Below are 25,060 nucleotides of genomic sequence, written 5' to 3'. Positions count from 1 at the left end.
AGGAAAGAGTTTATCTCAGCTCACAACACTTGGCCACAGTCCATTGCCGAGGAACGCAAACAGGACAGGAACCTGGGGGCATGAGCTGCTAACCGAGGACATGGAGGGGAGCTGCTTAACTTCTCCTACGTACAGATCTAAACTCTATCAGAAATCCAACCCAGCTGCTGCCACTGCAGCAGTGGCATCTCAAGCAGCTGATACCGTCTAAAGGCAAGGGGGTCCAAACGCGCTGTTGCCCCACGGCTCATTTTGCCCATTCTAGTTGGCTTCCTTTTCAATTTTTATTATAGCCTGCTTTTAATTTCTTTTTAGTTTTAACACCTTCTTAGTGATCTGCATACTCATAGAAAGTCTCCCAAACCTTCATCTTCTCCCCTCAGCCTCCATCTGCCTTCCCCAGGGCTGCTGGAGGAATCTCCTTTCTGCCTAGGTCTGACCCGATGCGAGCCTCAGTTAAGACTTTCAACAGCACTGCATAAAGACTTGAGGTGCTGAGCGCTGGTGTGCGTGCTGACCCCTCCTTCTCTTCTCCTTCCTGGAAACCCCGTTCCCTAAACTTCTCACCCTCTTCCCAGTATCCTGAATCCTGCAATGTGCCCTAAAGATGAGATTGTTTCTGCTCTCCCACCTGGAAAATTTTCCAAAATAGTTCCCCAAAACCTGGGGCTATAAAATTCAACCTTTGGTGGAAAAAAAGTCATATTATCTGGGCCCAAAGTCCTTGACATTGAGCTTCCAATATCTTCAACTTCTTCCTTTCTCGTCAGTGTTATTTAAAGACATTACATCATTGTAATGAAAACCCAAACTTTAGTCATTCTTCCTTCGGCATGCCCCTGCTTGAATCACAACTGTTATTTCTGAATCTCTGGCACTGCTTTCCTAGGTACTAGGGAACGTGAGTATGGAGGCCTTCTGATTATTCTCTTTAGCACCTTTTCCTTATATTCCAATGTGCCTCTCCTTGTCTGTTGCAGGGATATGATGTGGGATTCCCCTCTGTATGCTATGGATATGTTTTATTACCATTGATTAATAACAAAGCTGTTTTGGCCTATGGCAGGAAAGAATGGAGTTAGGTTAGTTGGCCTATGGACCAAAATGGAGTTAGGTGGAGAAAACTAATCAGAATGCAGAGAGAAAGAAGGCAGAGTCAGAGAGATGCCATGTATCTGCCGAAGGAGAAAGACACCAGAACCTTACTAAACCACGAACCTTGTGGTAAAATATAAAATAATAGAAATGGGTTAATTTAAGATGTAAGAGCTGCAAACAAGTGTTGTAATAGTTTTTATATGATTATTCAGGTCTGCACAGCTGGGAACAAAAGTAGAGTCTCCATTTACAGTGATCTTCCTATGAAACATCCGATTGCTGTTGTATCCCAATAGTGTTAGTTAGCGTTTGTGTTGTTCTGACAAATACCTAAGATGAACAATTTTTACAATGTCTTTTGGCTTGCAGTTTGGAAATGTGGGTCTGTGGTCAGCTTTGGGTCCACAGTAAGGCAGGATATCTGGCAAGGGTGTGTTGTGGAGGAGAATTGCTCACCTGATGGCAGTGAGGAAGCAGAGAGACAGGGGACTAGGAGGGTCTAGAGATACAGTCTCTTTGAAGACTTAGTCCCAGTGACTGCTTCCTTCAATTAGGCCCCACTTCCTAATTCCCACCATTCCCCAGTGATGCCATCAAATTAGGAAGTTGTCGATAGACTCATCCACTGATGAAGTCAGAGGCCTTACAGTTTATTAACCAGGAGTCCCATCTACAGCCACTGCTAAACTGAGCATTCAGTAGTACCAGAAACATTTGAGAGACAGTTTGCATAGAAACACAAGACAGCCTTTACCTGCCAATTAAAACCAAGCCCCTCCTCTAAGAACTTTGAATGTCCTTAACTAGATCACACTCATTCTTTGGGCAGGGGTTGCCCCAAAGCATGTTTTTTTTTTAGCATCTTCTATACCTCAGGCTCAGGGCCGATTGTCTGCCCTATGTCCTGGTGTAACCTTACCAGTCATTATGTCCTTCTGTTTTGTTATAGCCCCAGTCTCTAGGAAAACGTGAACATCCGATACATACAGTATGGTCAGGTGCCCTTTTAAAAATTGCCTTCCCTTCTGATTCTGAGATAAAAACCCAGATGCATAATAAAGTCCTGCTAGGAGTTCAGGCGAGCTGGTTCCAGACTCCTCCAATGACAGTTCTCCGTTGATGTCACTGCTAGATTCAGCCCCTTTTTGTTTTAAGATGGGTTGTGTCAAAAGCATATTCAAACCCCAACAAGCAAACTCTTCAGTCCCATGGTCAAGTTCTCAAGGACTGCGTCTGATGCCGGAGACCAGGGAACAAATTCTTATGAAGACAGGAATCACATGGTAGATGAAAGCTGCCCGCTCACCCGACTGCCAGGAAGCAAAGAGACAGGAAGAGGGAAAGTTGGAGTCCAAATACCCTGTTCAAGGGTACACCCCTGAACTTCCCCCCAATGGGCTCCACTTCTAAAGATTGCACCACCTCCTGATAGTGCCACAGACTGAAGACCAAGCTTAACACATCGGACTTAGGAGGAACACTCCAAATCCAAACTATAACAATGTGGCTATTGGGGCCAGTCTTACATGTTCTCTAAAGAGTTTGCCAGGGCTCACAGCCGAGAAACATTTTAAAGCAAGGCTCCAGGATAAAAGGAAGTGAGGCCATTGGAAAACTCTAATGGAAGTGTGAATGATTTTTTTTTCTTTTTTCTTTTTTTTTTTTTTTTTTTTTTTTTTGGTTTTTCGAGACAGGGTTTCTCTGTGGCTTTGGAGCCTGTCCTGGAACTAGCTCTCGTAGACCAGGCTGGTCTCGAACTCACAGAGATCCGCCTGCCTCTGCCTCCCGAGTGCTGGGATTAAAGGCGTGCGCCACCACCGCCCGGCTTGGAAGTGTGAATGATTTTAGTATTGCCCATTTACCAAAGGAGGGGACTGCTCCCTGTCCAAATCTCAGTGCTTCGAGAGCTGGAATCCAGCAGCAGGGCAGTAAGAAGCAACAAGCAGTGGGTGGTGGAGACAGCAGCACCATAACAGGAAGCAGATGATGCTTTCCTCCTCCCTTCTTCTCAACCAGCAAGTATATATATATACATCCGCCATATATTGGGTGAGAAATTACCAAACTAATAGTTACACCAACTCCCCAGTGAGTCTTCAGATGGCTTCTGGGGAGTCCTGTCACCTGCCGGGTGACCCCCTGACATCTTCATCCCCTTCCTTCCCTACCACCTTAGTCAGGGGTGAATACACTTCATTGGCATGGTGGTGGCATGCCTATAATCCTAGCTACTCAGGAGGCTGAAGCGGGAGTGTTGCCTGAAACTAGGAGGCTGGGACCAGCCTGTACGGCGCCATAAGAACCTGCCTCTTTAAATATTAGCAAATTCAGTAAAGGTGTTCTAGATCTCTAGGGTTTGGCTGACTGTCCCCAAGCTTTCAGAACACGTCGGTATGACTTCCATTCCAAAAGGCAAAGGGAGCTCAAGTCACGTGGTCTCTGTTATCTGTCACCATGGAAAAGCTGGCCATCTGTGAGGCTCCCGTTTTAACACTTTCCCCCCCTTCTCTTTATTTCCAATTGCTTTCTTGGGAAAAACAAGCCGAGGAAGTGGAGAGGCTGGCGGCCATGCGTTCTGACTCGCTGGTCCCCGGTACGCACACCCCACCTATCCGGAGGAGGAGTAAGTTTGCCAACCTGGGAAGGATTTTCAAGCCTTGGAAATGGAGGAAGAAGAAAAGTGAAAAGTTCAAGCACACATCAGCAGGTAAGGTGGCTGCTGGCCTTCTTTCTTATTGGCTGTTCGTTGAGTTAAACTCTGCGTCTTAATCTGGAGGATTTGATTCCCATCAGCTGTCTGACCCAAAGCAGAGACTCCAGCCTTGCGATTGCTGTCGCCTTTAATAATTGCTGATATGGTAAGGACTGGATTTTAAGCCTCGGCTGCTTGCTGTCCCTTCTCTCATGGAGGTTTTTCTTTTCTCTTGTTGGTTATTTTTTTTTTAATTTAAAAATGACTGCTTTTGTTTGATCTATAAATAATCTGGACTTGGAATTCCACCTTTTCTATAATTGAATAATTCCACTCCAGCCCCGACAATCCATTTCTTACTATTCACCGATTGTCACTGCTCCAGTAAAAGTCAACACCCAGCAGAAAATGACTTATGTACGGTTGTTGGCAGATTAGATCAGGTTATTTCATGGAGGAAGAATCATGAATAAGTGATTCTTGGACTAGGCAGAAAAACAAAGGATGGAAGTGAATTCTCACCGCGATGTGAAGTTAGCCATGCGTTTCATAGCTCATTGGCCAGCTGGGAAATATTGGGGGAGATAAGCTCAGCCGCAAGTCGTCATCCCTGGAGCCAGGCTTCCTCGGTTCGGATCCAGGTTCTGGTACTTGCTGGTTCTAGGAGCTTTTCTGGTTTATTTACCTGTACCTCAGCTTCCTCATCAACAAAACAGGAGGGTAAGAATCAGTCCTTTACATGAATTTTTGTTTGTGGAGACTTAATGAGCAAAACAGGCAGCTGTTTTTAAGAACATGAGGATGTGAAGAGAAAAATGTGTAGACAACGACAAGGAGTTTGTTTGTTTTGTGGTTTTTCGAGACAGGGTTTCTCTGTAGCTGTGGAGCCTGTCCTGGTGCTAGCTTTTGTAGATCAGGCTGGTCTTGAACACACAGAGATCCGCCTGCCTCTGCCTCCTGAGTGCTGTGATTAAAGGTGTGCGCCACCACCGCCAGACTGACAAGGAGTTTCATCCTGTTGGTTTTAGAGGAGATGGTAGGAAATGTGTGCAGATCGCATTTGATTTTGTGGTAGTCTTGGGTTGCTATACCAAAATACCGCCCACTAAATGGCTTAAACCAAAGATGCTTATTTCTCATGGTCACTGAAGCTTTAAGTCCCAGGTGAAGTTACAAACCATGTTGGTTTCTTTTGGAAACCTCTTGAGTTGGTCAGTGATTGCCATCTCACTACATGCTCACGGACCTTCTTCTTTCTATGTATGCACAGAAAGAATGCTGTCTGGGTGTCATCTGAGGGGGGGATGGGACTTATCAGAGGCCCCACGATCTTGACTTTATTTAAACCTAGCTGGTCTCCAAAGACACATAGCTATCTACATTCATACTGGGGCTTAAGGATTGAGCATATGGCCTGAGAAATCTACAAGTTAGTGTTTGTTTCTCTCTATGGATGCTGTCACCCCCCTGGGCCCTCTTCTGGGCTTTTGTTGTCTTCTCCCACCATTTTCTAGAAACGCATCCTGTTATCTCTCCCCAAGGCTAGCACTTCCTCTTTGGGTTTGGCTTCTGTCCTCTGTCCCACTCACAAATGAAACTCTTAAGTGATGGGCTTCTTGTGCCTGAATGTCCGTCAACAAATCCACCTGCACAAAGAAACTAGAGTTAACAAACACCTTCATGAGCTCAAGCTTGTCGACATCCCAACATGGAGCAGGGAAGAGTTCATGCCCATTTAAAAAAAAATGAAAAGGAAGTAGAGAGGAAACCTAAATAAAATGTACTCTGTCAATGACATAAGGCAGAAGACAATAGAACAGAAAGGAAATGGAAGTGTCCTCTGAGGGCCTGTTGACATTGGTTTCTGCTGAGGAGCTATCTTTAAGGTTGGAGCCCTGGTAATTGCCCTTGCTCCATGGGATGTCTCCTCACATATATATATATATATGTATATGTATATGTATATATGTATATATGTATATATGTATATATATATATGAGCAGTAATAATTGGACTCTGTTAGTTACACAAAAAAGAGAGGGAACATGAGGACTGGCAGATAGCTCTAGGAGGAGTTAGGGGGAGGAGAGGCATGTGAATATGGCCAAAATACATTATCGGCACGTAAGGAATTCTCCAAGAATCAGTAAGATTATACATCAATAAAAACAGACAACTCCTGGATTAGAAGGCTGCACTATAGAACAACTTTTTACCAAACTAGATGGATGAGCAAACCACGTTGCTGAAGCTATTCTAGCTTATTTTAAATCCCATGTTTCACCCTGTAGCATCCCTTCTTCTTAACTGGATTCCAGAATGTTATTTATTACCTTTTCAGAGGAAAAACTTTCTGGGCTAGTTCTTAGCCCAAAGGGATAATTTGACAACATAGGAATAGTCAAAACAATGAATTGTATTCTGGTATATAATTTCAAGTGGTGACTTTCCAATGTTTGGATAAGTCACAAATATGAGAACTATACAAGAGGATTCCTAGATTACAAGAATGCAGACTGGTTAGCTGTGTTCAGCTGGTGTGCATATGTTTGTTTTGCATGTGTATTCCTTTAAAGAAATTAATTTTCTTTAAAGAAAGTCATTATTCAGTTCCTCTTATTGAAGCTAGTAAGACAGCTCGTTCAGGGCCATCACAACAGGTAGAGCAGTCTTTGCAGAAAGCTGAGCGAGACTGAGTAGGGGGTAATGACTAAGAGAATGCATCTCCAGGGATAGGAGAAATCTTGACTTAAGCAACTAAAGGTTTTTTTTTTTTTTTAAAATCCGAAATCGGGACAGGATGATCAAACATCACTAAAAAGAAGTGTAACAAAGTATAAAGGATCCCGTTAGGGACTAAGGTGTGTTATATATTAAAGGTGGAGGATTCTAGCTAAAATTGGATGCTGCAGAGAGGAACACAGAAATCCAGACCTTTGCCCGTCTCCTCCATTGCTTCCAGATCAGGAGAGATGTGAACAAGCATCTGCTGGAAGCTCCTGCTTTCATGAAGCCCTCCACACACACTGTACCATCCCCATTGCCCTGACACCACACCATCCCCATTTCCCTGACACTATACCATCCCACCACCGTGGACTTACATCCCCTCACTGTGAGCCTCCTCCAAGCTGTTTCCTACCAGGTGTTTGGTCACAGCAACTTGAAAAATAACTAATATAACACCGATAACCTTTTTCATTAGCTGTGGCTGTTCATCGCAGGTTTGGATAAAGCTGTGGGAGCCATCCTGCATCATAATTTTACCAGTTGAGTAAAAAGAGAAACAGAAAAGAAAAAGAAAAAAGAGAAAGGATTTGTATTCATGTCCAAGATTTCTGTAACAAGTTGCCATAAACTCAGTGGTATAAAGCCATGGAAATGAGTTGGCTCACAGTCTGAAGACTACAGTCAAGACACTAGTAGGACTGGCTCCTCCTGGAATTCTCATAAAGAAGTCCTTCCACCTCTGTCCCTCCTGCTGCTGACTATGCCAGCATTGCTTGGCCCATTTCTGTGCTTCATCTCTGGAAATTGGATTTAGAAATAACATTTAGTAATAATCCCATTCAAAGATACTTCTGAGTCTGGCATGGTGTCTCACACCTGTTAGCACAGTCCTAGGAAGACTTTTTACATAGTGAGTACCAGGCCAACTAGGCTTACATAGTGAGACCCTGTCTCAAAACACCAACATCAGCAAAAAGACTTTAACTTTGTTATATTTGCTACTAACTTATTTTCAAGTAAAATTTTCATGGCCACTAGGAGCTTTCATGTGTTCTTTGGAAGGCAGCAGGGGTTAAGATAGACATTTAGATTAGAAAAGGGAATTCCAGTAGATTGGCAAGAATTAGAGAAGCCAATAGACGTCAAGATGCTGAGAGGTCAAAGAACTTCAGACTATTAGCGAGGTTAGTGGAAGGACAGGTGCTGATGGAGGCAAAACCCACATCCTCAAATAAAGGAGCCTCAAGATAGTACTATGTGGAAACAACACAGACCAAAACCATGGTATAGGCTAACATACCTGCATATCTTATTTATAAAATTATATGTTGGCTTAACTTTGTCCTTGTCAGTTGTGTAAGACAAGAAACTTTCCTGTGCAGTTTTCATGTTAAACTCTTGAACTGACAATTTCTCCTGAGAATGCTTCGTTCTTTCCCAAACTGAGATGTTCCCATCCGCCGTCTTTGTAAGTGACTGAAGTACGAACACTTAATGGAGTCCCAGAACCCAAGGTTGCTTTCTAGTCCCTCTCTTCCCGTATTAGCAGACTCTCCCGATACAAGAAGCAGTATGTTAGGGCAGCAACTCCCAGACAGCAGTCACTGCTTGCCTGTTTCCCTACCCGCTGTGAGTCACGCTGGCACTCAGCCGTACCCAGCTGACAGCCATAGCGCTCCATTGGTGGGACGCAGAGATAACCTGCTTGCTTTTGCACATGGGTCTTCTTTGTCAGCTAGTACATACAGAACAGGGTCTGGGGACAGGGTATCATAAGGGCTCCCAGAAGCAGAGAGCACCGGCTTCTCCTTGGGCTGCTGAAATTGCTTCTTACCCTGAAAGCCTCCAGGGCAGCAGCAGCAAGCCAGCTCTTAACCCTGGCCTGGGATTCAGTGCTTCATCTTGCTGCAGGTTGCCCCTTGTCCGTAAAGCCAGAACACCCACAACCCAGAGTCATTGCTGACATTATGAACCCTTTCCAGCAAGCCCATATCTTTAGATAAAACTCCTTAGATAGAGAAGACAGTTTATATTGAAATGTTCTATTATGGCTTTGAACCTGGTACTATGGGCTGCTGGGCTCTTCTGGAAGTCTGTTCCTGATCCTCAAGATGGAAAGCCCCTTCGCTAATCTTAGATCACTAATTCTTCTCTACTAGGGATTCCTAGCAGGTCACATAATTAAGGGATGTACATTTGGTATTCTTGGAGCAGAGAAATGCAACCTGAGAGTGCACGAAGCCTTGTCTTTGTTGTGTAGTGTAGCAGTCCATTGGTAGTTAATGGAAGCACCATTCTTTTCCATAAAGGCAAGATCTGCCTGCCATGTAGGCAAGCTCTGTGGACCGTCACTGGCACAGCTGCTGAGCTGGGAGTTTACGTTTTTCCATGATGGCTTGAAAGGATGGGACTGACAGACAGCACTGAGAAAAAGAGCCAACCGTGGGCCTCAGCACCCTCGCTTTAGAGTTTCTCAGTCTCTCCAATTCCCTAACAGCAACGGTGTCTCCTCCTTCCTGAGAACCTAGGTTTTTCGACTTCTACAAACCACAGGAAATGCAAAAAAGGATCCCAACTCAGCATGCTTCTTTTATTTGTGTGCAGGCCATCGTCCATGAACTTTGAGTAGCGAGGACAAGCATGGATTGTGCTCTTCCCTCCTCTAAAGGTCGTGTCTTAAGGGAAGAACACATAATTAGGCTAGCGATCGTGGGGCGGTAAACGTGATGAGACAGGAGATGCGTGGAGCCTCTGAGCATGCAAAGGAGACAAGCCACGTAGTTAAAAGTCACCAGGAGAGTTTTCTGGAGAATTGCATGACTAACCAGGGAGTAAGACAATGAACACAAGCAAGTCTTCTCTCCCGGCCAACAGAACAGAGTAGCACTAAGCCCAGAGAAGACAGTTTAAAATCTGTAGCCTCCAAAACGGGTTCTGAGTTGAAAGGCATTGTTAGCTTAAAGAGGCTTTGGAGGGAGAGGGGAATGGAGTTTGAAAAGCTGGACAGGGAAAGGTGTTGGATACTGATCAGGGCATGTTAAGGAGCCTGGGCTTTATCGTTAAGCAGTAAAAAGCCTTTGAGGATTTGGGGAGGTAGCTCAGGCAGTAAAGTGTTTTCTATGCGAGCATGAAGACCCGAGTTCATTCCCTAGGACCCACATTGAAAAGCCAGATGTGGTGGCACACTCACAACCCCAGGGGGCAGAGACAGACAGATCTCCAAGGCTTAGTAGCCAGCCATACTGGCCAAATTGGAAATCTCCAGGCCAGCAAGAGTCCCTGTCTTACAAAGCAAGGTGAACTGCATCCTAAAATGATACCCAAGATTGACTTCTGATTTATGCACACATGCAACCACACACACACACCCTTGCACACACATGCATGTATGCTCACCTGCACGCTCACACACAACCTCTCAGGAGACTGCACTGCATGTTTTTTAAAGGTCAGTCTCTATTCTATGGGAAAAACTTGGCATGGAACCCAAATGTTGTTTTCAAGTGTATAATCTACATAGATGTTTGTGACAAAAGAAAATTTACTTGGGATAGAATCAAGAAGACACCTCCTTAAAGCCACATTAAATGTCATATTAATTGTTCCTGTTGATTCTGGTAGCAGGCAAACCAACTAGCAGGTGGTCGATTATAAAGTTGGGGAGAAGGGAAGGCAGACTAGACCAAAATAGTGACAGTCGCAGCTGACGACTATGAACAAACCAGAAGGTACTTAGGAAACAGGATGGGCTATATTGATTAGAGATCAAGTATGGAAGGAGGGTAGAGTGAATTCCCCTTGAACTTACTGCTGGGCAGTTAGGTAGCAGGCTACTATTCTCTGTGTCCGAGATTCCCAAGAGAAGGCCACCAGGCAGAATGATACATTTGGTGAAATGCCGACTTCCATGTGTTTTCAAAGCGTCAGATGGAGGGTCGCTGGGGATAGAGCTCTGATAGGGACAAAAGAGATCTGGCTGAGAATGCAGATGGGAAGTCATGGGCACCTGGGTTGTTTTTGAAGCCATAAGATATAAACTGGAAAGCTACTTGGAAGGCAAAGGGGATGGGAGCAACCCCGAGGACCTCTGACCTGGAGGTCATGGGTAAAAACCAAGAAGGCAGATGAGGCTTAATGGGAAAAAAGAGAAATCCAGGAGAAACTGGCAGTGTCACCAAATCAGAGTATGAGAGTTGAAAAAAGAAGAAAGGTCAACACTGCAGGGCCTGACAAGATGCTTCCTTGACTGGGGAGTCTGCAGTGCTCACTGACCACTCGCCATTCATGTCTTTGGAATAATGATTCTATGGAAGCCACATGGCTGGAGTTTAGTTAGCATCAGTTGACGAGTAAATGCAAGGAGAGGAAATAGATTTTGAAAGTTTGCTTGAGCAGGAGGAGGAGGAAGAAGATGTTTTTGTTTAAGGTCCGTCAGATTGCGAAGCTGCACAGTTTGCTTTAATGCAGTGTTCGTGCACCAAGGGAAACTGAAATATTCTCGGGGCGGGGGGGGGGAGGATTGCAAAGCCAAAGAAGTAACACTTCACACATCTTTCAGTGACGACAGCTCTCATACTTAGGAAAAACAAACATACGTGTATGTACGTGAAGTGTCTGCATCTGATTTCCATAAGAAAGCGCCGCACCAAGCGGAGTAACCTTCAGCATCTGGCTGGGTCACACATTCCCTTTGGGGGATTGTTGGGCACATTCCATCTGCTTTGATCCTCAGCACTAAAAATAGACAGAAACAAAAAGAGGTCAAGCATGGACAGGCCGAAAATATTCTTTCTTGTCTGTCGCATCTGTGACCCACAAAGGGAATGTCTAGGGTTTACGAGGCAAAGTGGAGGAGATAGGGAAACAAAGGCTGTGGAAATCTGTGTCTTTTGGCACTGGCTTGTGAAAGATACAACCATTACCTCTCAAAGTGAAGTTTAGCCAGTATTTTTGCTTATCATTCAAAACTATTACATGCCTTTCCCCCTCTCCCTTAATGTCTCAATAAGAAGCAGAGAAACTGTAGGTACCAAAGAAGTGCATTTTGAACTGCAAGTCAGTCATGTGGCCAGCTAGGTTTGTGTTTCAAAATTCATGGTGAAAAGAAGAAAGGAGAGGAAGGTAGTTACTGGGGCAAAGGTGGAAGGACTTAGTCCTTGAAGGATTTGCCATCCTTCATAATTGTTCTGCTTATTGGAGTAATATGTAGATTCAGCTGCAAAACAGCACAAGCTGAAACTCTGAACAGCATTGTTCTTCGAGTTGTCAGTGGCTGTGTAACAATGTCTTCCATGCTTATTGCCTTAAAACAGCAATCATTAGATCATCCCTCATAGCTGAGAGGTTGGCTGGGCTCAGCTGGATGGTTCTACTGCTAATCTGTTGGGAAATCTGTTATACATTTGGAAGTAGATGGGCTTGAAATCATTTGGAGACAATTGGGGTCATGATGGGGGAGCTAGGACTTATCCCCTGTCCATGAAGTCTCAAGGACTTCCTATGTAGTCTTGTCTTTTAGTTTCTCCAGGACACAAATCAGGGCCCCCTAGAGAACAAAAGTGAGGCCCAACATGCTATAATAGACTTAGATCCAGAGAGCTAGTAAGATGGCTTCAGGGTAAAGAGGATCTCTTGCTGTCCCAGGGGACAAAAGTTTGTTCCTAGCAATCAGATTGAACAGCTCACAACCACCTAAAACCCTAAATCTAGAGTAGTGAGTGGGTCACAACCCCTCTGAGGGTGCGAGTGTCAAACAACCCTTTCACAGGGGTCACTTAAGACCATGGGAAACACAGATTTTACATTATGATTCATAACAGTAGCAAAATTACTGTTCTGAACAAGGCAATGAAAATTTTATAGTTGGGGGATCCCCACAACATGAGGAACTGTATTAAAGGACCACAGCAATAGGAAGGTTGAGAACCACTGCTCTAGAGGATCCAGTGTCTTCTGGTATCCATGGGCTCATGAGTGTGCGCACGCATGTGCACGTGCATGCACACAAACACACACAAATAAATCTTTTTTTAAAAAAGACAGATTCAGAATTGATGGAGATTCACAGTATGGTATTTTCTGGTAATTAAAGGAGTCACAGGGCCAACCTAGAATCACCATCAAAGTGGAGTTAACAAGGACATGGATACTGAGCTGTCTTTGGAGGCCAGCTCCCACCCTTGTTCAAGGTGTAACACATGACAGCTGCCATTGTATTCTTCCTGTCAAGGAAAGCATGCTTGCACTAGGATGCCAGCAACAGCAATGGGTCTGTTGGATTTGACGTGCCATGGAAAATAAGCACAAATTTGCCCTCGCTTTGCGGACTTTAATCTTACAACAGACATGTGTGTCATTATAATTATCGCCAGCATTGGGTATTGACTCTAGGGCCTCAAGTATGCTCGTCAAGGGCTCTATGACAGAACTACATCTCCCAGCTCTTCACATGGTATTATGAACCACATTTAGCAGGTAGAGAAACCTGGGGCTCAATAACTGAACGTTTACAATTGCGAAGCTGGGATTTGACTTGATTTCTATACTATTGCGAACTAGATTGCCTTTCAGATCAATGGGTTTTGGAATTTATAATTCACCTGATTTTAAAGACTTGGCTCACCGTACTTAATGGTGGGACATCACTGTTTTCCTTTCCTGATATATCTTTATAAAGCTGAAATGTGAAGGAAGAGAAGCCTATTCATAAAAACAGATGAAGTCACCATGGGAATCTTTCTTAAATAGATTTATAGCTGAAGGATGAGCAGGATGTGGTGGCCCACTTCTGTAATCCCAGAGCTAGGAAGGTTGAGACAGGAGGATTTCAGATTCAAAGCCCACCTGGGTTGTTTAATAATGATAATAATAATAATAATAATAATAATAATAATAATAATAATGACAGATGGTAGCAACTTTCACATTTTACTATGTAGCCTACAGTGTCTAGTTGAAAGCAACTGCAGTTGGTTGAAGATCTGGATTTGTTCAATGGCTTAGAAAGACTAAATGAATTGAATATACCTAATTGGAAAATCCAAAACCCCAATGATCTACAAGATTTTAAGTTGAATAGTCTATATTTGAAAACTTGATTGATGCACAGAATTAAAAATATGTAACATTACTTGGGTACATTTTAAAAATATATATGAAACCTAAGTATGCTTAGACTTGGGCCTTATCCCCCAAGATACTTCATTATGTATATATGAATATTCCAAAATCAAAACCACTTCTGGTCCTGAGCATTTGGGGGAAGGGAAACTTCATCTCTACCACCCCGTAACCAGTTTCATAAAGAGACAACTGCCTTTATGTTTGTTGGGATGCTACCTTATTCTGTTGTATAGTACACAGAAACAGTAGGTTGGGTAGACAGACACTAATCGTGAGGCCTTGTGGAGTGGTCACTAAGTTGTGGGGGGTGGGGCTAAAAGCACTGATTCTTTTAAAAATATTTTGTTTTGCCTGCATGTATACACATGCATATATGCACTGGTACCCTAGGAAGTGATAAGAGGCTGTTAGACTGGCCCCCACAACTAGAGTTATGAATGGTTTTTGGAACCCATCCCCAGTCCCCTGCAAGAATATCAAGTGCTCTTGACTTCTGAGCCATCTTCCCAGTCCCCATAAGATTAATACCAAAAATAGACACAAAGAGTTTGTCGTTTGTCATAAGATGTGACTTTGACAATGAACTTCCAAGTATGAAGCTGTGTATCAGGAGGTGGTCTTGAGCAATGGATGGAGAGAGGGGGTCACATGGTAGAGTTCAGTTGTTTTGTTATCCAGGGCAGGTTTGCACTTGATGTTGTGACTGATTTTCTTTGATATATGGATAAAATTGATTCATCATTAAGTTATTGTGGGGATTAAAGGAGAAAACTAATAACACCTTAGGCAAGGGAAGTTTATCTTCCATTATTTTTCTTGTAAAATGACACGTATTTGAAAAGCCCAACACCCAGAACAAAGAAGGGCTTCCCTTTCATTCCTTGTCCCTGAGATGCTGCTCTTAGATGGTGGCAATGTTTGCCGAGAGGCTGGTGGAGAAGCCTGCTTTTAGACATGTTGTGCAGTCCCACAGGGCTGGGATTTGCCCTGTTTTCTTTGGTTCCAACAAGTTAGTTCACTAAAGTATTTCCTCATTTCTCTGAACTCACAATTAACTGAGCAGGCACAATGGCCCAGAGGAAGTTGGCCTTCCTGTGTCTCCTTGGTGCCTCACAGGCACAAACACAAAGGGTGGAGGGTGCTGTATGAGGCAAGCATGGCCAGCGTCTCCTTTTGAAAGTCTATGAGAAGACAGAAGGCACAGAAAGAGATCATACATAATCAGAATGACTATTTGCCTACTTCCCAAACCTGGGCAGTTTCTGTGGGTGTGAATGGTTTTACAACTAAATCTGGGTTGAGAATTATGAACCAAGCCTAATTTCTGACATGCACTTTCCTTTCTTCTCTATCATTTAATCCATATATTTATCTGGGTTTCTTGTGTCCCTTTCGGGATTTCCTTTGGGCTTTATTCACTGAATCTTAATAATTACCCTATTACTTTCTAAGCCCTAGCCTTACCAGTAACAAGGCTGATGGCTAACAGGTCCACGTCCCCTCTAGGACAAATACTTAACCGGCTGTGCTCCAGCTTTCTCAGGGGTCTGGGGACTCAGTTACTCTTACTATCTGTTTCTAGACTAAGGATAATGAGGCTCAGAAAAGGTCAGTCACTTGCTGAGGATTGCGCGCAGCTAGCGAATGATAAAACCTCAAGGGATTCCGATGCAAGCCCAGTTCACCCCACAGTCTTTTGGGCTTTGCCTGGAAAAAAAAATCTCTGTAGCACAGGACTTGAGAATCTGAGAAATGGAGAGGTCAAGACACTGGGTGTCTGGATAAGTTAGTTTTAAATATACTTAAATTCAGGAATTTGATCCTAATAGTTAGGAAAGAGAACGGAGAATTAGAAGCAAGGCTTGCCAACACTGGAGTTCCTAAAGCAGTGTTAACTACCAATGCATGTCTATTATATTGGGGAGGTGCTTGGGGAACCCTTTCTGCTGATTTCCTTGTCAAGTTGTAGTAGACACAGGAATAACATTTGGCAACGAGTCGATTGTGTTCTGGGATTGTTCGACTACAACAAATGTTTAGTAACCTTGGCATGGAGGAAAGTGGACCACAAGGCCTTTGGAGCTAAGAGTTCTTGAGCATGAATTCTAAAGGTCTCTCTTCTTCATGCTTTCCCAAGGGAGCTGGGCACTTGATGAGTATACAATCTGAGGATGTCAGGGAATCGAATGAATGAAAGAAGGTGTATGCTTAAAGAAACTGCCTGTATGATTGGGGGTTGGGGGTAGGTTGTGGGGGATCACCTCAGCTGCCCGCTCCCAGTCAGAATTTGCCTACTTACTACTTGTGGTAATTGAGAGCACGTCGGGAGTCATTGGAAGCAGAATTCAGAAGACTTCTAATGATGCTCAGAGGCCAGAGGTAATCTAAGCACTGAAGACTGCTATGGTATTCAGTATGGCTTTTCCTCGAATTGTTCAAGTGTAGGTTCATAAGAAATGCCGATCTCCCTGGGCAGTAGTGGTGCACGCCTTTAATCCCAGCAGTCAGGAGGCAGAGGCAGGCAGTTCTCTGTGATTTTGAGACCAGACTGGTCTCCAAGAGCTAGTTCTAGGAAAGGCTCCAAAGCCACAGAGAAACCCTATCTCGAAAATCCAAAACAAAAAAGAAAAAAGAAAAAAAAGAAATAACGATCTCTTCTCTGGAATGCTAACAGTTCTACATCCTCAATAAAACTGCTCATTACATACCATCGGAGACTGTACTCTCTAGTATGTGGGGACCAACAACACGTGGACACTGATACCCAATTCTGTGGATCATTCTCAAGACAGGAACTTTCCCTGCTTTCCAGCACACAGGAAGTGCTTGTTGAACATCATGCTAATTACATGTCCAGGTGTTTCTGTGACAATCCTATAAAGCAGCTAGGGACTCAACTGTGCGACAGCGTTTCGCAGGAACATATTCCTGTGCAAGAGAGAGGGCAAATTTCTTGGTCATTGCGCAAAATTCTATTTCATGCATGGACGGCTGGAAAGATTCATTACCAGGAAGTCTGCCAATCATAGTCAGGTTGTTCTTCGCCTGCCTGGCAAATAACTAAAGCATCATGGGATCGATCTGGGCCAGATAGTTAAGGGGAAATATAATAACGGGTCTTTCCCCATAGTAGCTCTCAGCAGCCACTTGAGTGCTGGGAGCCTAACCAAGTTCCTCGCCAGAGCAATGAATGCCCTTAGCCACCCAGCCATCTCCCCATCCCCTAGTTTGTTCTGTAAAAGTTTAGTTTTTAATTTGGCATTATGTTGTAACAGAAATACACAACATTACATAATATAATGTTTCTACTATAACATGATGAATTGTTGATCATCAACAGTCTCCATCCTAAATATAGACCATTCCTTCAGTGTGCATGATTATAAATAACCATGCCACAATCATCTGCATGCAGCATTGATTTCTTTAGACATTTTTTTTTCTCTCTCAGTGATAGAAAGAGAAGCCAGGTTCAGGGGTGCCTCACTCTGTGAATAGCTTCCCAGCCTTTGCTTGCCATAAAGGTTGTAGTCAATTTTCACCCCCTGCCGGGAGGACAGTAATGACTTCACACCCAGCAGGGCTAGAGTACAGAGACAGACAGGGTGGTGCGAAGTGACAGCAGGTGGTGAGAACTCAAGTACAGGAAACAAGATTTCCCAGGACATTTCAGCTTTCCGTAGTCTGTCCAGAGAGATCTCGGGGAAGGTGGGCTTGTTCATCGCCATGTGGCCTCGTTTCTTCTCTTGTGCCTTATCGGAACCCCCGATGTGTGTGGTGCATGGGACAACCACTGTGTTCTAACGGAACTGTATACTGCCTACTAGAAGTACACTTCAGAAACTGAGAAGTCCCTTAAGTGTTGGCAAGGAAATACCTGGAGATCCACACTAGTAGAAACAAAGAAGCCCAGGGTGCATTATTTAAATCGTCTCTGTCATATTTACTTTTCTCGTTTCTGTGACCGAATGCCTGACAAAAGCCACTTAAGGAAGGGAAGGTTTGTTTGGCCTTACAGTTTGATGGTATGGAAGGCTTCGCAGAAGGAACTTAGGGCAGTTGGTCTTACTGCAACTGTAGTCAGAGACAGACAGAGAGAGAGAGAGAGAGAGAGAGAGAGAGAGAGAGAGAGAGAGAGAGAGAGAGAGAGAGAGAGAGAACGCTTGGACTCAGTTGGCTTCCAGCCTGTAAGGTTGAGTCACCCACATTAGGTTGGGTCTTCGCACTTCCTCTCTGGAAACCCCCTCACAACCAAGCTGACAATGGAGATTAGCCATCCTGGTCTCTGGTAATGGTATTAACAGTGAGAAAAGGAATCTGAAAGGAGCCAAGCTGTTTCCTACAGCCCTGCTTTAAAGAGAATGCATTGAAATTTGAATTCCTTCAACCAACCACCAAGCAACAAGTGAGCAAGGCATGGCGGGGGGGGGGGGGGGGGGGGGGGGGGGGGGGGGGGGGGGGGGGGGGGGGGGGGGGACTCCAGGCAGCCAGGATTTACTGCATCATCCCCAGAAGGGGACCACGTGGAGAAGGGACTCTCCATCATGTGAGGGATTCCAGACTTACAGATCACTATGAGAGATTTCAATAGAGCAGTAGTGAGGGTTTGTGTTTTCACTTCCAGACAGATGGTCTGGGCAGAGAACACAAGTGAGCAAACCTAAGAAAAGGGCAGCTGCCCCATACATATGAAGAAGGGCTCACCCTCGTTTCTAATCAAAGAAACACAAAGTGAAACTGGTGTCGTATGGAATTGAGACCTGCTAGCCTGCCAGGAGCCTGGGAATCAGCTATTCTCAGGGCGCTGCCGGCAGGAGAGGTCCACGTGAAATTCTGGAGTACAATGTAGCCAGAGCCATCCAAACTGTAAATGTGTTTGCCTTTGACCTTGAGATTTATCAGACTAGCAAAGGAGGATCTAGCCAGAAAGAACATTCTAGACACAGAGCGATCAATGCTTTAAAGTTCCAGATTTGACGAAGGTCACATACAAATGGATTATAAATTGCCAGGAATTTAACCTACATGTTTGCTTGCAGAAATGGAGAAAAATGGATTTTCAAGGTTGTTCATTACAGATTGTTTATAATAGCAAAACATATGAAATATGATAAATGCCATCAGTGGAGGGCTGTTACATAAATCAAATCAAATCCTGGACTGGAAATACAGCCTTGTGGTCGAATGCTTGCCTAAATCATGGTCTTTCTACACAATAGATTAGCATCAAGCCACAAAAACATCCAAGGAAGATTTATATCTTTGGATGCAAAGAACACTACGCAAGACTCTCTTAAGTGGAAAAAAACAAGATGAGAAACAGAACCACATTATGCTATGGTGCTGCTTGTATTGTTTTTAAAGAATAGATGACATACATTTATATGTACATACATACATACATATTTATTTTAAATAGATATTTTTCTGAAAAATATGGAAGAAACATTCTGGAGTATGAAGGTCTGTGGGGAAATGGAGATAGATATTCAGATGATAATTACTGGAATTATTGTTATGTGAAAAGTGGTAAAGGCACATTATCATTGAATTGTAGCCACATATTACCTCGGCCTGATTCAATCTCAGTAATCGCCATGTGCGTCACCTTTGGCATTGGTACCCTTCCGTGATCTGCATTTATTCACTCATATTCGTTATTACAGAACTTTATGAACATGACCAGGTTTTATTCCCATTTTGCAGATGAAGGAAGTGAGGCACAGAGCTGTTAAATATTTGTTATAAGGAGACACAATTTTCAAGGAGCAGAAGGAAGTATGGTGATGTGAGATTCCCCTTTGTATGCTGTGAATGCCATTGGTTAATAAAGAAGCTGCTTTGGGCCTATAGCCGTGCAGAATAGAGCCAGGCAGGAATTCCAAGCAGAGATAGAGGAGAAAAGAAGGCAGAGTCAGGGAGAAGCCATGTAGCCGCCGAAGGGAAAAGACACCAGCAGCCAGCCAGAACCTTACCAGTAGGCCATGAACCTCATGGTAAAATATAAAATAATACAAATGGATTAATTTAAGATGTGAGCTAGCTAGAAATAAAGCTTAAGCTGTTGATCAAACAGTGTTGCAATTAATATAGTTTCTGTGTGATTAGTTTGGGTCTAGGCAGCGGGGAAACGAACAAGCTGCCTCTGCCTACAGTATGGCCATGGTGGTGCCCTCCTGCGGTCTCAGACCTGAGAGCGTATTAGAGTCCTGGCTCCCTTCTGTCTCTTTTTGCTTCCCAGCCACCATGAGAGGATCAGCTTCCTCTGCCCATTTGCTCATGTCATGGCGCACCTTCCTACCATCCCAGAAGCAGTGGGGCCTGTGGGACAAACCTAGATGAAATAGCCGATCCTGTTTCTAAGTGGATTCCTCTTGGGCATTTTATCACAGTGATGGAAAGCCAACACATGCCCTGGTATAACCCTTCTCTCCACTTTAACACTAGCTTTGCTTTCCACAAAGGAAAACAGACAGAATTCTTCCTCTCGGCTACACTGTGACCCCTGAGACCAGCTGTTGGCCAGGACATATTCACAGCTCTTGTCCCCTGTCATCTGAGGTAGTAGACTCCCAGCCGCAGCTGTCAGAGCACCCCCACTGCAAAGTACTTTAGACCTTGAGGTCATATGCCAAGGGATCTTTCTAGCCTCTGATTCATTGCCTCAAGCTCAGAAGACCAAACCCACTGCGAGTCCAGTGGGACCCGAAGCCAGGGTGATCCGGTAGAGGCAGCTCAGAATCTTCTGGAAATGACAGGAGCTCTTTCTTAGCGCTGAATTGTGGAGGGAGGCAGGGTGCAAGGGAGTGGCTTTTTCTCCTTATCTCCCCCCTCCTCTCCCCCCCCCCCCCGCTCTCTGTCCACATTGCCCCGCTGTTCGCTGCAGATTTCTCCTACAAACTCCTTTGTGCAACAAACGCTTGCCCAAGATCTCTGGAATGTCAGGTACAGAAAATGGAGAGCCAAAGAATGCAGAACCGCCCACACTGAGCCCACACTTCTGCCAGAAGTAGATTGGCACCCGGTAATTATAAGGCTACAGAATAACTGATCACGAGCTGTATTCACCACGCTTTAGAAGCACAGGAGAAGCAGTTCAGCTCCTGGGTGGTCTCGAAGTCGTCCTAATTGGTGATTCCTGTCCAGGGAAGTGCCCTGAAGTCTGTTGATTCTCACCCTTGCCAATAGCCACTTGTACATATAAGAATAAATACATAATTCCCCATAGTGTAAGCTCAGGTAGGTCGTGGAGAAAAGTTTTGTAGCCCCTGACCATCTGAGCGTTGATACCCTTCCAGTGTGCAGTATTTGTGCATTTATTTGAGACCTAGGCCAGGCAGTAGAACACGAAATGGAAAACCACAATTCCTCCTTTGGAGATGGTTGCGTGTGTGGTTCAGCTAGTGAGGAAGTAGAGGTGGTGACCAAGGGCCAAGAAACGAAGGAAAATGCGTGAGGTTCTGAGGGGACACTGGGATGGCTGGTCGAGGTTGACAGGAGAAAAGAGGCGTTCCAAACAGGAGACATGTTGTAGTATTGTGGAAGGCCATGCCCAAGAGACAGCTAAAAATAACTTAATCCAAGTGTGGTGGCCCAGGTCTATAACCCCAGCACTGAGAGGCAGAGGCAGGGGGAATCAGGAGACTACAAGGCCAGCCTCAGATAAATGGCAAACTTGTGAGAGTGTCTTCTGCACCTTGCCTCTAGCGTTTGCTGCTTTGCTCACAGTCTTCCATGTTCCAGGCTTGTAGGTATCTCGTGCTATTCCCAGCCTTCAGCTCTGTGCGATGCCCTTCCTGCACGGACATCTGCTTCCATTTCCCCCTTGCAGGGACACTCAATCAGATGACATTGGGAGCTTCTGTTAGTCCGCGTAACCTTATCCCAGTCTAACATTTTCAACAACTTTATTTTGAAATCAGGTCACATTCGGCGATCCTGGGGAGTGGGAATTTTAGTGCGCTTGGACTCAGCCCATACCAGCTGCGAATGAGATGAAGGCCGGTGGCTCTCCACGGAGCGCCAGGTTTCTGCTGCCCTGAGGCAGCTCTTTGGGATTGATAAGCACATCACCGTTAGTTTTAAAATACCATCATGTCAAATGGAGCTGAGGCCTGTTGACAACTCACTTTAGAACTAGTGGATATTTTTAAGGAGACAAAGAAAGGCCGGGCTTGAACTCTCCCTGTGATGGGCACCACTTGCTAAGTCCCAGCTGTAGAGCAAGATGAGCCCGGAAAGCACATGTCTGTGGGCGAGAGGGTAAGACGCAGGAGAGAAGGAACAGGTGACAATGGGAGCCCAAGCTGGAGCACCCCAGAAGCTCAGGTGCAAATGGTACCCAGATTCAGTGCCTGTTCACCCAAGTCTGGGAGTCTAGCTTTGTCCGTTAAATAACTGTCATTTAGGTCTTTTGTTTGTTCATTTTTTTTTTCAAGACAGAATCTCATGATGCAGCCACAGCTGGCCTCATGCTGGCCATGCTTCTTCTTCCACGGTCTCTCAAACACGGGGATCAAAAGCATGAACCACTCCACCTGGCTAGCTTTACAGTTTTCAAATAAAATCCAGGTTTTCCTTCTTGGAAAAGGAGTGACATCTCCTTGTGAAAAAAAGAGAAACATGTGTCCACATTCATTTTTGTCCCCATAAGGTGGTGACCAGACAGAGGGAGAGGAAAGCCTATTTGGACTCAGGGTCCAGGCTCCTTCTTCCTCCAAAAAAAGTGTCAAGTCAAGAAGGCTGTGACGCATGGTGCAGACGAGTTAGCTAGAGGTCTGAGCCTCACAGAGATAGACAGGCAGCCACGAATGACGCCAGAGTTCTTCCCTGGGTGCTTGTCATTCAGAGGCAGGCCGTCCCTAAATAGCTCCTCCATGGTACTGCCTTTTCCTGTGGTATATTCGAATTTTCACCCTGCTTCTGTGATTTGCCGGGCTCGAGGTGGAGAGCTCAAAAAGCTCTCCCTTCATTCGGTCTCCATTACCCTCCCAATCTCCGGAGCCATAAAAAATGAGCTTTCCTGAGCTTCTCATTAATTTTTCAGTCCTCTCACTGCGGGAGACACAGAGACATGCAGCACCAGGCTCACAAGCCAAAGAATACTTGGCAAGCCACCGCTACATCCAGCAATAAACTTCAGAGACATCCCTCTGGGGATTTTGACAGGTAAGATGGTCAGTCCCTGCAGGCACTCTAATTAGGAAGTTCCCAGGAGACTTCAGCAAAACTTATATACGATGTCCCAGTGCCCAGCCATGAAGTGAGTCATTCTTTCTTTTTTTTAAATTGGATGTTAACTTAAGACTGGGTATGGCACACACCTTTGATCCCGGCACTCAGGAGGCAGAGACAAGCAGATCTCTTAAGAGTTCACAGCCAGCCTGGTCTACATAGTGAGCTCTAGGCTAGCCTCATTTACACAGTGAACTCAAGAACAGCCAGGGCTACATAGAGAGACCCTGTCTCAAAAAAGCGTAAACAAATAAAATCTTTAAAAAGGAATAGCAGTGTGATGCTGAGTTATGAAACACGAGGCCTGAGGGTCTGACTTTGTTGCTAGGGTGTTTGCCTGTATGCTTAAAGCCCTGAGTTCAATTCCCAACCCTGTAGAAAGCCAGGCATGTGGTAACTCCCAGAACTTTGGAGGTGACAGGAGAAAGATCAGAAATCCTGTGTCATTCTCAGCTGAGTAACAAATTCAAAGCCAGCCAGAACTACATGAAACACTGTTTCAAAGGGGAAATCTGTCACATGGAGATGTTGAAACAGCCCTTTGTCCAACATGACCTTGGATGCTGTCTTCTGACCTTTGTTGACGTAGCCTCTGCTGTGCACCTGGCTCAACCATCCCACCCGAACTTGACTCCCTATTCAGAAAACTAGACTGTGTTTCTTTAGAGACCTGTAAGACAGAGACCTCAGAGTGCTGTAATCTGGGGTCTTAGGAGAGGGTGTTGTAGACACATCTGTAAGGATGCTGAGGTCTCGCGTGTCATGAATTTTTTAGCCCAATTAGAGGTTTCTCCTGTTTAATTGGAAGTGGGTCGTATATAGGGTCAGAATAGAGAAGACTGACCTAACCAGAGCTGCACAGAGTTTCTCTCTGCGGTCTTAGAAAATGGGATTGTCTTCTGGATGGAGAGTCTTCGAAGACCCCGGGACTTAAACACTGAGTGAGCTAAACTGGAGAACAGCTGGTTCTCTCCTTGGGACCACCTGTGTCTCTGTCTAGAAGCAATTATCACAGGGTGACCTCTTGAGACCAAGAGCAGGAATGCTGTCCCTCTCAAAAAAAATTAGAAAACCAACCTTTCGTTGCCTCGAGGACAATAAACAATGCCGTAAGGAAGAAAAAAAAATAGTAAGAAAATCCAGGCATCTAAAAAGTTGTCCCAGTGAATAAAGCTCTTGTGTACAGTCCTGATCAGATTCCTAGCACTCAACATACAAGCCAGATGTGACCGCACACATCTGTAATCCAGCACTGGAAGGGGGCCTTGCTAGTTGGCCAAACCAGCTTAATCAATGAGCTCCAGCTCAAAGGTCGGTGGAGATTCTGTCTCAGAAAAAGTGAGGTGGTGAGAATCCGTGACGCTAACTGTTCTCTAGCCTCTACACGTACATACACAGGTACACTCACATGCACGTGCTCTCACACATACACGCCCACACACGGGAGTGCAGACACACATGCACGCACACACTAAATATGATTTAAATTTCTTTTTTTTTTTTTTTGAGACAAGTTTTCTCTGTAGCTTTGGTGCCTGTCCTGGAACTAGCTCTTGTAGACCAGGCTGGCCTCAAACTCACAGAGATCCACCTGCCTCTGCCTCCCGAGTGCTGGGATTAAAGGCGTGCACCACCACCGCCTGGCTTTAAATTTCTTTAAAAAAAAAATCAATGGGTATTAGGAAGTAAGTCGTGAACTGGTGACGCTTCCCCTCACCTGAAGTTTGCATTCTCCTTGGGTGAAACTTTTTATGAAAGAACACTTCTAATAGCTTGCTTCCAGGACTAATAGGAAAACCAAAAGAATCTTAGAACTGAGCTAAAAAGAGCATTTGAAGGAAAATGTAGCTAGCACCTGGAATACAGTTTGTTACATCTACCTTAAATGAGAAAAGGTGTGGATAACCAACGCATCATAGAATGTAGCATTTCCGAGAGTTGCTGGGCACAGCAATCCCAAGATCGCTGCTCTTGTCATGTACCCACAGAACTGGAAAAATAAAACAACGGGTTAAAGTAGCAGTGACTATAAACAGAGCTCTGGTTGCATTCAAAGTCCTTGGGGGAAACCCTCGTGCACTGCAGGAAGCAGATTTTACTTGGCGATGGACTGATGAATGAATGCCCTTGGAGCTTGCTTGCTTCCCTCGTGCGTGAAGAAGAGTTCAGAACAGTCGGTCCCA

General features: G+C 44.7%; 1 protein-coding gene across 3 annotated transcripts in view; it reads left to right on the top strand.

Moving 5' to 3' along the window:
* Phactr1 (phosphatase and actin regulator 1) overlaps positions 1–25,060 on the top strand; it is a 241,247-nt gene that overhangs the window by 82,386 nt on the left and 133,801 nt on the right. For all 3 annotated transcript variants that reach the window (XM_050142440.1, XM_050142439.1, XM_050142441.1), the window contains exon 2: positions 3,641–3,805. In XM_050142440.1, coding sequence (XP_049998397.1) covers positions 3,641–3,805 — 165 coding nt within the window. The remainder of the gene's footprint in view (positions 1–3,640; positions 3,806–25,060) is intronic.

The sequence above is a fragment of the Alexandromys fortis genome, unplaced genomic scaffold, assembly GCF_014885135.2.
Source record: "Alexandromys fortis isolate MF-2015 unplaced genomic scaffold, M_Fortis_MF-2015_v1.1 scaffold_5, whole genome shotgun sequence".
In the NCBI taxonomy this organism is placed as follows: Eukaryota; Metazoa; Chordata; class Mammalia; order Rodentia; family Cricetidae; genus Alexandromys; species Alexandromys fortis.
The sequence above is the reverse complement of the archived record's forward strand: the minus strand, read 5'-3'. Positions and strand labels throughout refer to the sequence as shown.